This window comes from Myotis yumanensis, unplaced genomic scaffold (genome assembly GCF_028538775.1).
Source record: "Myotis yumanensis isolate MYYU_CA2020_CCGP unplaced genomic scaffold, mMyoYum1.0.hap1 SCAF_3, whole genome shotgun sequence".
NCBI lineage: Eukaryota > Metazoa > Chordata > Mammalia > Chiroptera > Vespertilionidae > Myotis > Myotis yumanensis.
The window spans coordinates 162741333-162753370 of NW_027223754.1; the positions used below are offsets into that span (position 1 = coordinate 162741333).

Genomic DNA, 12038 nt, shown 5'->3' on the forward strand with positions numbered 1-12038 from the left:
CAGTCCCTGTGTGTGGAAAACACTGACTTTGGCAGCACCCTTTGCATAGCAGAAAGCACTAAGCATGTTAATGAATCTAAAAAGTCTTGCAATAAGTCACTGGTTTAATGTTTTTCAACCCATCATGGAATCCACCTGTACACATTTCCCAAGAGCTAGTGTTCCAGGGCAAAAAGACCCAATATAAGAAGCAATGCATATGCAAACCCTCACTGACAGGGGTTTTCTCCATCTTACATGGCTGAGCTGTGGTGTCAGCAGGTTGCTTTCACCCAGAATGAGTGCAGAGGCGGTCACCAGGCCGAGGTCACACAGCAAGCTGCTGTCAGAGGCAGGTGCAGTGCGGAGCCCTCCTCTCAGACTCCAGCCACCTTTTGATCTGCCCACACATCTGATGCCTCTGGAACCTGGATGTGTCACTTCTGTCTCCTCATAATCTGTGAGGAAGGTGAGCCCGGGTTGAGGGTAGTGAGGAATTCCTGATTCATGCAGCCAGTCAACCTTTCATGGGAAGATAAGAAAAGGTCATCTTACCTGTTCCCTAATCCTGGGCAGAAGTGGGGAGGTCCTAGATGGATGGCTGTCTCAGCTCCTTAGAAAGTTTCCAGAAAAAAGGAGACTTCAGAGGCTCCCTTTGACAGCCAATCCTATGTAAGCTTCCCCTGTTCCAATTTTAATCCACTTCTTACTTTTGTATTATCAATGACCAGAATTAATAAACCCTTCTGGCTTGCAGAAAAAAAAAACTGGCTAAAATTATGAGTCAAGGGGGAAAAAATCTTATGAAATAATGGAAAACATAACCTTCAGCTTCTTAAAGGGCCTGCTGGTCACCCAGGCTTACTGCCATTGCTCCTCCACCCCTCAGACAGCACAGAAAGCCCACCCTCTTCCCCATGCAGGACACCCCAGACTCCTCTATCTGCTCATCTGTGGCTGGTGCCAACTCCATTATTCAGGGATGCCCCTACAGCCTTGTTCTCCATGAGGTAAACACCTTGGTGGTTATTATGCTTTGTGATTGGTTCAGTGGAGGCTGAGTCAACCGATTACCCCAGGTACCTCCTGGCTACTCCATGAGGGCCCCGCAGAGAGCCCAGGCTCCAAGGTATAACAGAGGGCACAGCAATGAGCCTCGTCCTAAGCACCAATCTCTTTCACACTCATCCTGAGTGTCCCTGGTGCCAAGGCCTGGGCTGAGCATGGGGGGAGCAGGGGAAGGGAGGATTAATCTAGGGACCTGTCAATCTGAAGGGGGAACTGGGACACATACCGAGGACCAGACTGAGAATAGAATGATGAAGTAGAAACCTACCCGGGGCTGTTTCTGAGAGAAGAATTGAAGGCAACTTAGGTTGGAGAAAAGGAAATTGGGTCAGAATCAAAGAAGGATACTCCTATGCTTATATGGAATAAAGTTCTAGAATCTGGTTCTTAATTTCAGATCTGAAGAGTCTTCCTCAGCCCTTCTTGGCCTTGTTCCTAATAGGTGGTCACATATTGCTCCATAATCAGAGACACGAGGGCAGGAAATGTTCTGATCAGAGGTTCCTTGGATTGGATAAATATCCCTCTTCTCTTATTAAAGAACTCAGAACTACCTCCCCCCGTCCCCCCCAAAAACCAACAACCTCAGGAAAGACCATCTTCCTAAGCTTCCCCAGGCCATCTTCTTCTCACCCCCCAGCTAGTATCTCCCCACTCTTATTCCAGAAATGCTTTTCTGGAGAAACATGTTAGCTCTAGACCCAAGTCACCCCCAGCACTTGTGACCAGGGCTGTCAGTGACCTAAGTCTCTCACTGTGTCCTGCCCCCCCCCCCCCCCCCAAGCAGACTGAAAGTTCCTTGCAGATGGGACAGAAGTCTCAACTCTCCCGGTTTCCTTCCCATACTCAGGGCGGAGCCATCCTCCTCCAGACCCCAAAGGAAGCAGCAGGGGACAGGCTAAAGATGATTCTCTGGAATATTCTTGACCCGGGTCATGTCCTGAAGCAGAACCGGCCTGGACGTCTGCTTCCCTGATCCTCTCTCTTCCCCCCACACATCCAGAGCCGCCAGACCCGCTGGAAGCTTCCACAGGAGATGTTGGCTGTGATAACCCCAGTAATTGGATGGCAGCAAGTGGCGATAAGGCAGCTAAATTATTATAATGCAGGAGGTGAGCAAAGCAAATGCAGGGTTCTGGGGCATTTTATGGGGGGTTTATGGGGGAGTTCAGGGAGGAAGAGACAAAAATCTCAGATAGGGGATGGTAATTTCCTAAATGAAGAACCCAAGAGGCCCCCAATAGCCTAAATGATGTTTCAGACCTACAAATTAGGCTGACTCCATCCAGCAGGCCCGCGCTATTTAAGGGGTGAGCCAGGATAGAAAGTCCAGTGCCCTCTGCTCCCTCTCCTGCCTCCTGCCTGCCCCGCGCCCCACAGCACATCCTGCAACCATGAGCCGGCAGCTACACTCTTTCCCTGGCAGCGAGCGCCTGGGCTTCAGTGGCTGCTCAGCAGTCATCTCAGGCAGGATGAGCAGCAGCTCCGCCTCCTTCAGGGCTGGCGTCAAGGGCACCACCGCCTTTGGCAGCAGGAGCCTCTTCAGCCTGGGGGGCGGCAGGCGCCTGGCTCTGAGCGCCTCCGCTGGGCGGAGCGCCGCCTTCGCGCTGGGCCACTGTGCGGGCACTGGCGGCCGCCTGGGGGGCTTTGTGGGCACGGTCTTTGGCAGCGCCGGGCTGGGCCCTGCGTGTCCCTCTGTGTGCCCGCCAGGTGGCATCCCCCAGGTCACCGTCAACAAGAGCCTCCTGGCCCCCCTCAACGTGGAGCTGGACCCCAAGATTCAGAAAGTGCGTGTCCAGGAGCGGGAGCAGATCAAGGCGCTGAACAACAAGTTCGCCTCTTTCATTGACAAGGTGGGTCCTGGGACATGTTCCTGCGTTGGTAACCGCTGTACACAGGGACGCTCCCTCTGCCACTGACAGCTGCGTGGGAACTTGGGCGAGTTAGCTAGTCCTCTGAGCCCCCCTTTCCTTATCTGTGAAGTAGGCACAGGAGTGGCTCTTACCCAGTAGGGTTGTGATGAGGATGATTGGTTGTCCTTCGAACAGTGGCAGGCATTCACTCCCCATAAACCAAAGCTTCATTCCTTCTTTGCAGGAGAAGACCCTGGGAAGGGGGTTGGTGTCTGGGGCAGGAGGAGAGTGGAATGGCCATCTGAGGGCTCTCAATGTCAGACAAGAGGGTGGGGACACACATTCAGGACAGGGTCACTAGTGGGACAGAGGCCAGTGGGTGTCACAGGACATGATGCTTGGTGAATGCGGAAGGACTTGGAAGGTAAGAAGTGGGATATAGTTGTAAGCTAGGATGGTTTTTAGAGGAGACGTTTGAAAAGGCCCAGAAATTTGAAGGGTGAGCCTGAGGGAGAATATTTAGAAAGAGGGCATGTCAAGTTATATGTGTGTGTTCTGTATGTGTGTGGAGGGTACCCAGAAATCCGGTGATAGGAAAGATATCTCTGCAGATTCTGAGCTAGTGACCCGAATGAATGGGGAGGAGATGGGGAATGGGCTTCTCTTCTCTCCAACTGGAGCAGGAGGTCTAGGGCATGAGTGATGGTGACATAATACTAACAATCGCTGACACGCTTCAGTGCCCGGTGCTGTCCCAAGTGGTTCTTGTTTATCAACGTGCAACCCATGATTCTGTTATCCTTCTGCCACGCAGATGAGGAAACTCAGACAGAGGAAGGCTAAGAAAGCGCTCCAGTTGCTAGAACAGGCAGCAGTAGAGCCTGTCCCTCACCACTATGCTCAGGAAGAGGAAAGAAGTAGTTAGAGGAGAGAAGACAGGAGTAGAAAACACAGAGCTACCATCCCATTTTCTTCCTCCAAGCGTGTTCTTCCCTAGCATATTTCCTTCTCTCCTCCAAGCTAAAGAGATAGGTGAGAAGAAGAATGCTGGTGAGGAGCGGAGTGTCTGAGCTTATTTAGCCCCCAAAATGTGAAACCTTTGGTCGAGTAGGAAAGAAGCTTGTAAAGATGTCATAGCCCACTCTGAAAACCAAAGAAACAAGCCAATCAAGAGCCATTTAGGCTGTATAAGAGATAGAACATACTAACTATGGGAGTAACTTTCCAATGCCATCCCCCCATCATTGTTTCTCTCCTGCTTCCCATTTCCTTCCACTCTGAAAACACCAGCATTTATAGCAAAAGAAGCTCCCTCAATCACATGATAACCATGGTGGCAGTTACAGCATTGCTTAAGAACACTTCCTGATTTCTCTTAGACTGGATCTTATTTCTTGTCCTAGAGACCCAGATAGGCATGATCCCCCCCGGACTGAATCTACTCTCTAATGAGACTTGCTCTTTCCTGCCCCACCCCCATACTAGAATGACTGCATCTGATTTCTGGAGCCCTCTCCCCACTTTTGAGAGTCAACAGCATGGGGATTCTGGGTCATGACCATCTTTGGGTTTCAGGTGCGGTTCCTGGAGCAGCAGAACCAGGTTTTGGAGACCAAGTGGAGCCTGCTACAGCAGCTGGATGTGAACAGCTGCAGGAAGAACCTGGAGCCCGTGTACGAGGGCTACATCAGCAGCCTGCGGAAGCAGCTGGAGACGCTGTCGGGGGACAGGGTGAGGCTGGACTCAGAGCTGAGGAACATGCAGGATTTGGTGGAGGACTACAAGAACAGGTGAGTGGAAAGGCAGAGGTTATGCCCCTGGAGGGTCTTGATTACAGATGGGGTTTTGATTTGGATCTTTTGCTGATCCTATTGCAATTTTCTTTCCCGTAAGGGAGGGAGAGAAATTCAGACAGGAGGACAACTATTTCATAACATAAGTTGTTAAAAAAAAGTTTTCAATTATCTTTTGAATAACACACATGAAATCTGAGATAAATCATATAATTTGTTTTCTGTGTTTTATCCAGTGTAATTAGAAAAGTCTGGCAGTTTTAGAAAATATCGCATTCCCACTCACTAACATGTGCTACTTCAGCCATCCAACAAGCCTTTTCTTCCTGGCAGTCAGTGATTTGCCTTAGCAAGTAATAAAAGCTGAAAAGATGTGCTCATGTTAAAGTGTATGAAAAAAGCCATATTCTAGTATTAATTATTTTTTCCAAAGTTCTATGTTGTTTGCTCTCACAACTGTCCTATCATACATTCTTTGACAATAGTAAAGGATGAGATAGTGAGAACTTTAAGTGGAATGATCAATACTCTTACCTGCCCAATCCACAATATATCTGTATTAAGAACATCTCACCCCATACAAACACCTGTTTCCAAGAGCTTGCTGCACCTGGAACAGGGTATGTATAGGAAACAGGTGGGATAAGGTTTTGTTTGGTGTCTATGAGGTTTTGCACGCTGGGCTAGTGCACATTACTAAGGTGCCAGATGGAGGAGGGTCCATCTTTCTGCTGTCTCAGGGAGGGGCAGCTATGAAAGGGAGGTGGGACAGTGGGACCTGCATGACATCTCCCTCATAGATCTCCCCGGCAGCTCTATCTTAGGGCAGACGGCATATGAACTAAGGAGCTAGAAATTGATTCCTTTAGCCTGTCCTTGTCACATTCCCATGAGGAAGGCTATGCATGCCCCAGGGGTACATGACCTCAGTTTGAAGACCACTTCCCTGCAGCTCTCAGCACAGAGATGATCACTAACTGCTTAGTGAGCATTTGCAGAACTGAATTATCCAGTGGCTGTGCTCTCTCCTTTCTCTTGCTCCACGCAGGTACGAGGTGGAGATTAACAGACGCACAACTGCTGAGAATGAGTTTGTGATGCTCAAGAAGGTAAGGGGAGCAGGAAGGGATGGAGGAAGCCTAGAGGGCTCTCTGAGGACTTGGCTGAGGAAAAGGAACCTTAGTCCCTTGGGCAGGGATGACTGGGATTCTAATTTTTCTGCTCTTTTCACCAAGTCTTTTACATGCTGCACCCAGAATCCATTCGTTTGAAACCCCAGCATTTGTTACCCTTCTGGTGCACCATTGCACTGCATATTGGTTGGCTTGCTCTTAGGGATGGGGCCTCCCTGAGAAGCATGGGGTAGGGGAGTGGAGAGAGTAGGGAACCTGAGGCTTCTTATGGCAGGAAGGGAGGAAGAAAGGGAGGGAAGATGAGAGGGAGGTGGGTCAGCTGGCTGCTCTCTGTGTTCCCCAGGACGTGGATGCTGCCTACATGAACAAGGTTGAGCTCCAGGCCAAGGTGGACTCCTTGACAGATGAGATAAAATTCTTCAAGTGCCTCTACGAAGGGGTAAGGACCTCACTGACCTCCTTCTCGTGGTCTGCTCCTCTTACAAGTGGCTTCTGGCCCTTGGCCAAGATTGTTGTGTGGACCAAAGGCTGGCAGAGAAGCCTTTCAACTCGGTGCAGCTGAGGCCCTACTATGTGCGGACCTATGAGATGGGTTTTGTGGAAACCATAATGGAGAAAAAATTATTCTTGTCTTTCAGGAATTCACAGTCTCAGAGATCTGAGCTGTGCTAAAGCAAGAGGGGCCTAGAGAAGGGAAGGTCATTGGCAACCCCCTAGAGCACTCTGAGTTTAAACTTGATTGCATGGGTGGAGGGTGGATGTTGCTGCAGAGTGTGAAATAGGGGTGGGAGCAGTCCTGAGTCCATGGTGGAGAGGATGGTCCCACACAGGCTGAAAGCCCAATGTGTTCATCTCACACCCCGCAGACACTGACCCTGCTGGGCTCTGCTAAGGAAGGGCAGAAAGGGACAGCGACAGTTTTACCAGGGAGGATCAGGAGACATGCTCCCCTCAGGGGGAGCCTTTAACTGGCTCCACTCCCCTAATTGTTCCCAGGAGATCGCTCAGATCCAGTCACACATCAGTGACACATCTGTCATTCTGTCCATGGACAACAACCGGGACCTGAACCTGGACAGCATCATTGACGAGGTCCGTGCCCAGTACGAGGAGATTGCCTTGAAGAGCAAGGCGGAGGCTGAGGCCCTGTACCAGACCAAGGTGTGCCCAGTGACCACAGGTGCTGCCCTCACATTATGTGTGCATGTATGTGCATGCATGTGTATTTAGGCTGGGTGGAGACCTCCTTCGTCTTGCAGCTGGGATTGTGGAAATGCCTTCCTGTGGATCAGGGAGGCCAACTGCAGTTAAAAAAATTATTGATTCCAGAGAGGAAGGGAGAGGGAGAGAGAGAAACATCAATGATGAGAGAGAATCATTGATTGGCTGCCTCCTACATGCCCCGAGCTAGGGATTGAGCCTGCAACCCAGGCATGTGCCCTTGACCAGAATCAAACCCAGGATCCTTCAGTCTGCAGGCAGATGCTCTATCCACTGAACCAAACTGGCTAGAGCCCAACTGCAACCTTGGCATGAGTTAGGGATATATATGGAGCTTAGCCCTTCCCCTGCCATGACCCTTACTGACAGCAGAGGCCACACCAGCCACAGCTCTGACATGACTCTGATACCATTTCTGTGGATAATCCAGATGCCTTGGCTTTTCTTCCTGTCCCTAACTTTGTCAAAATAAGGACCGGAAATTTGAACTCCACCAAGGCTCTCACATTTGTGAGCCCAAGGATTCTGCTGATGGGGCAGGACCTTTCTATCCAGAAGGAAAAAGCTGTCTTTCTCCCACTTCTGTCCTTCCCTTCTGCCATCTCTCTCCCCTCCTCCCTCTTTCGATTCTATTGTGTCTATGATGCTTGGATAATGAGAATGGCATGTGGCCTTCCCTCTCCATGCTGAACACCCTAAAAGGTGGATGCTCAACTGTCCTGTGTTCCTCTTCTCTTGCCCCCAACTTCAGATCCAGGAGCTGCAGGTCACAGCGGGTCAGCATGGGGATGACCTCAACCTCACCAAGGCTGAGATCTCAGAGCTCAACCGCCTGATCCAGAGGATCCGCTCAGAGATAGCGAGTGTGAAGAAGCAGGTGGGTTCTATGCAGTGAGTCAGCTACAGGGTTAACTGAGCATCAATATCTGTATAGGACCAAATATGGAAAAGGTCCTTCCTTCAGGCATTTGTAATTCATCAGGAGAGAATAGTCTGAGCCAATATGGAAGGAGGAAACATCCACCCAGTGTGCTGCACACCCACTAAGTCCTGTAGGAGTCCCCAGGGGCTGGAGCTGCCTGAGGGGGTGGGATTACACTGGGATGGGAGGCAGAAAGGAGAGGGGAAGAGGTGCCTTCAAAGCCGGGCAGTGGGGTTTAGACCCAGTGCAGTAGGTAGAAGGAAGGCATTGGGAGGTTTCATGTGATGAATCTGCTGGAGGAAGGAGAATCAGGCAGTGGATGTTAGAGAAGAGCAGGGATTAAAAGCCTCCCACCCTCGCCTTGGCTTAGGGCTCTGCTCTGGGTTTGCCTGCCCCACTTCTGAGATGGGACATGTTATTTTCTGGCTGGGCAGCTAGGTCCTAGGTGTCTCTGCTGCGGCTGTTAGCCACTCACCCAAAAAGCAATGGGTGTTTGCCTGGCTGGGGGCCTACCTGATAGAGGAGAGTGACACCAGATGGACAGCAGGCCAGAATTCCACATGGCCTTAGGGTCAGCTGCTGTCCTTGGGGTAAAACAAATGTGACTCCAGAGAAAGGGACACACCAGAAAGAGAGGCCAGACACTTAGATCTCACCAAAACCTTAGCCAAGCGACCAGAACACACACTCAAGACTAAAGGCTCCGGAAGCTCCCCATCCCGTGCCACCCCCACCTCCCCAGCTTTCACATGGACGCTTCTGAACCCCACCTACAGCTTCTTTCTGCAAGTTACATTTCCACCCAACCGCAGGTGTCTGTCAGCTTGTAAAACCTGCCAGTTATTGTTTAAGGCGTTGCCGAGTAGCATGATTGCCTGCAAAATTTTGGAGGCCAGACTCTCAGTGTTTATTGGACAGACATTTTATTAATAGGAACTTTATTAGTCCTCAATTTTTTTTCATGATTTACAGGATCTCCCAAGACAGCCTTTACACTGTGAGGCAACATTGAGGTCAGCTACCCAGAGACTATTCTGGGTTGGCATTAGAATCATATAGCCCATGTTACAGACCAGGAGGGAGAGGGCAGGGTCCACGTGTCTGGTGCCCACCTTCTCAGTGCCCTTTCCCTCCTCCATCCAGTGGTAGAGACGCTCCACCTTCACATGCCACAGCATGAGTTAGGGTGCACTGTGCCTGACGTTGGGGAAGGACAGATTCTCCTCTGGCGAGGTCCAAAGGTGGAGGAACCAGGACAACCTCAAAGCATTTACTGTCAGTCAGGACCCAGTGAGGGGAGGTTGTCTGAGTAGGATCTCAAATGAATTCATCTGCCCCTCAGTGCTCCAACCTGGAGACGGCCATCGCTGATGCCGAGCAGCGGGGCGACTGTGCCCTGAAGGACGCCCGGGCCAAGCTGGACGAGCTGGAAGCTGCCCTGAACCAGGCCAAGGAGGAGCTGGCCCGGATGCTGCGCGAGTACCAGGAGCTGATGAGCACAAAGCTGGCCCTGGATGTGGAGATCGCCACCTACCGCAAGCTGCTGGAGGGCGAGGAGTGCAGGTGAGGGCCAGATATCTTTTGTCTGGACCAGTTATCGCTTTGCATTAGTAGGAAGATTGAAAGCAAACAGTTTGGTTTTGTTCAGGTCCTACTGAGGTAAAATCTTATAGAAAATGGGCTTTAACATGCTGCGTAGAAAAGACAGCAAGAAGTTAGACAGCAAGAAGAACTAAGTTATAAAATATCCCAAAGAAGTGGGAGCAGAGGAAGTACCGATTCAGCAACGTTTGAGAAACAGAGCACCACTTGGCCCTTCGTGGTGCAGGATGACCTCCAAGAGTCATTCACTTTCAAGGTGACTCTAGCAAAGTTGGGGCCCAGTGAGGATGTGCGCTCCTTCCTCTTATTTGTCTAAGACCAAGGGCATAGCTAGAAGGCAGTGGGGGCACAATTATCTTACACATCAGGTAATCTCAAATCCACTTTGATGGAGTGCTGACTCCTTGTGGCAGATTTTTCATCTTGGTTCTCCATTTCTGAAGAGGCCCCGCTGGGGTGTATGGGAAGAAAAGTCTGGGATGGGGTGGAAGGTGGGATGTTCTGAGAGGAGAGGCTCATTCACAGGAGACTCCCTGGAACCTTGGGGTGATGGTTTACTGAGGGTTTATCTGTTTTTCTTCTTCCTCTTCAGGATGTCTGGTGAATATCCAAATTCTGTGAGCATCTGTAAGTACCTACAGGCCCAGTCCTGCCCTTGGTCACCTACCACAAGTCTAAGTTCCTTTAATTCCATGACACCAAAGAGAAGTCAGAATACTAGAGTGGGTCAGGGCCGACTTAGAGACACAAAAAGGGAGCTGGCTTTAGTCACCAACGAGAAGCAGTGGATGGAGAAAAAGAATAATATCATGAAATACAAGTATAGCCTTAGAAAATCAAATAATACTCAACAGTGTATAATCCAAGAGTCTGTTGTAAGAATAATGCTTAATGGCTACATTATATTTCTACTGATGCCAGACCCCCAAAAAAGCCCTGAATGACAGCAAGAGGTTACTGAGGGAAACCTGAAAGGGAAATGATGAAAAAGAAAGCTAAAATCTCCTCCAGATTTAAAAACTAGAGAAAGCGAGGGGAGGTGCTGTCTTATGACAGGCAGGAACACCCTGGCAGCCCCAGACCTCCAGGAAGGCCTTTCTTCCTGTGGCCCTTCCTGTGGGCAAATTCACTGGTAGAACCTGCAGAAGCTTAAAGTCAGATAGTGACTGAGTGACACACCTAACAGGAAAGGCCAAGTGCATCAAAAAGGACAGTGCTGATGAAAATCTCCCAGTTCACTAAAAATGTACACAGAGAGAATCTGTCTCAATGTGAAGCCACCATAGGGAAGAGAACTAAGGGAGGGCCCCGGATGACGGGGCTGGGTTCTCCTCTCGCCCATTGCAGCTGTCATCAGCAACACGGGAGCCGGAGCTGGAGGGGCTGGCTTCAGCATGGGCTTCGGCGCCTCCAGCAGTTACAGCTACAAACCTGGGGCCGAACTCAAAACCAAAGGCAGCTGTGGCAGCGAGTTCAAGGATCCCCTCACCAAAGCCTCCAGCAGCAGCTGTGCAACCAAAAAGAAGGCCTCCAGATGAAGGGCAGAAAGCTGTGGACCCCATCCATCTCTTCTCCCTCTGACCCTTCCCAAGTCAGGAAGTGCTGCCCCTGTAACCACAATCCCAGTCCCCTCCCCTCTCTCTGTGGTCCTGGGCTGGGTGACACACCTGTGCAGGAAGTCTAGTCATGGGTGCGCTCGGCAACCTCCTCCTGGACCACCTCTCACTGGGTCGCTGCCCCAAATGCAGAGACAAGACGCAGACTCAGCATGCTTCCTTGTGGCCAGTTGCCAGTCCCTCTGTCCCCATGTGCTTTCCTTGAGACTTCATTGCCCAGGGCCTCTTTGCCCTCTGGTTGGAGTCGTGTCCAGTTCTCTGCCTCCCCTGCAATAAACGCTCAATGCTGTTTGATTCTCAGTGTCAATCTGTTGTCCAGGATGCCAACATCTGCATGGCCCCTTCTAACTTCTCTTGGTCTGACTCTTGCTTTCCTGAGTCCCTGACACTGAAGCCTGGCTTCTCCATCGGGTTTTCAAAAGCACCCAGTGTTCCACACAACTGCCTCTCGTTGCTAGGAGTGGTCAGTCCTTCTTTTCCTTCACCTCCTCGCTCTCTGGCCAACCTACCTGCCAATGCTCCCCCACAATGGCCCTTCTTCCTGCCAAGTCTTTCCACCCAGTTTGAGGCCTGCATGTATATATAATCGTATGGATGCGTCTGTATCTATTATGTACACATAGTAGTGGCTCACTGCACAAATCCTTAGTGAGGCAGGCATTGCTCAGGTCCTGGGAATACTACAATGAACACACGGGCGCAGACCCTGTCCTCAGAGAGCTCACAGTCTGGCATGCAGAGTAAAAATAAGCAACCAACACGGGAATACATAATATGTGTCAGTAGTGATAACTACTATGAAGGAAAACTAATGGGGTAAGAAGGGTGCTCTTTTAGGTATGTGTGTATGT

The 12038-nt window shown here is 50.4% G+C and overlaps 1 protein-coding gene across 2 annotated transcripts; it reads left to right on the top strand.

The window, feature by feature from the left end:
* Positions 1-2441: 2441 nt before the first annotated feature.
* Positions 2442-11109, top strand: LOC139005514 (keratin, type II cytoskeletal 72). Of its 2 annotated transcripts, XM_070407748.1 has the most exons (9): positions 2442-2900; positions 4476-4690; positions 5742-5802; positions 6170-6265; positions 6823-6987; positions 7799-7924; positions 9312-9532; positions 10164-10198; positions 10919-11109. In XM_070407748.1, the coding sequence occupies exons 1-9, from the start codon at positions 2442-2444 to the stop codon at positions 11107-11109; spliced, it is 1569 nt and encodes a 522-aa protein (XP_070263849.1). The 2 variants fall into 2 exon arrangements, with proteins under 2 accessions (XP_070263849.1, XP_070263850.1); XM_070407749.1 differs by lacking the exon at positions 7799-7924.
* The last annotated feature ends 929 nt before the right edge of the window (positions 11110-12038 follow it).

Excerpts from the sequence above, each read along its gene's own strand:
- LOC139005514 (XM_070407748.1), top strand. The coding sequence starts at position 2,442 with ATGAGCCGGCAGCTACACTCTTTCCCTGGCAGCGAGCGCCTGGGCTTC. Across the intron at positions 6,988-7,798 it reads AGGCCCTGTACCAGACCAAG|ATCCAGGAGCTGCAGGTCAC; the intron begins GTGTGCCCAGTG and ends CCCCAACTTCAG. Across the intron at positions 7,925-9,311 it reads TAGCGAGTGTGAAGAAGCAG|TGCTCCAACCTGGAGACGGC; the intron begins GTGGGTTCTATG and ends TCTGCCCCTCAG.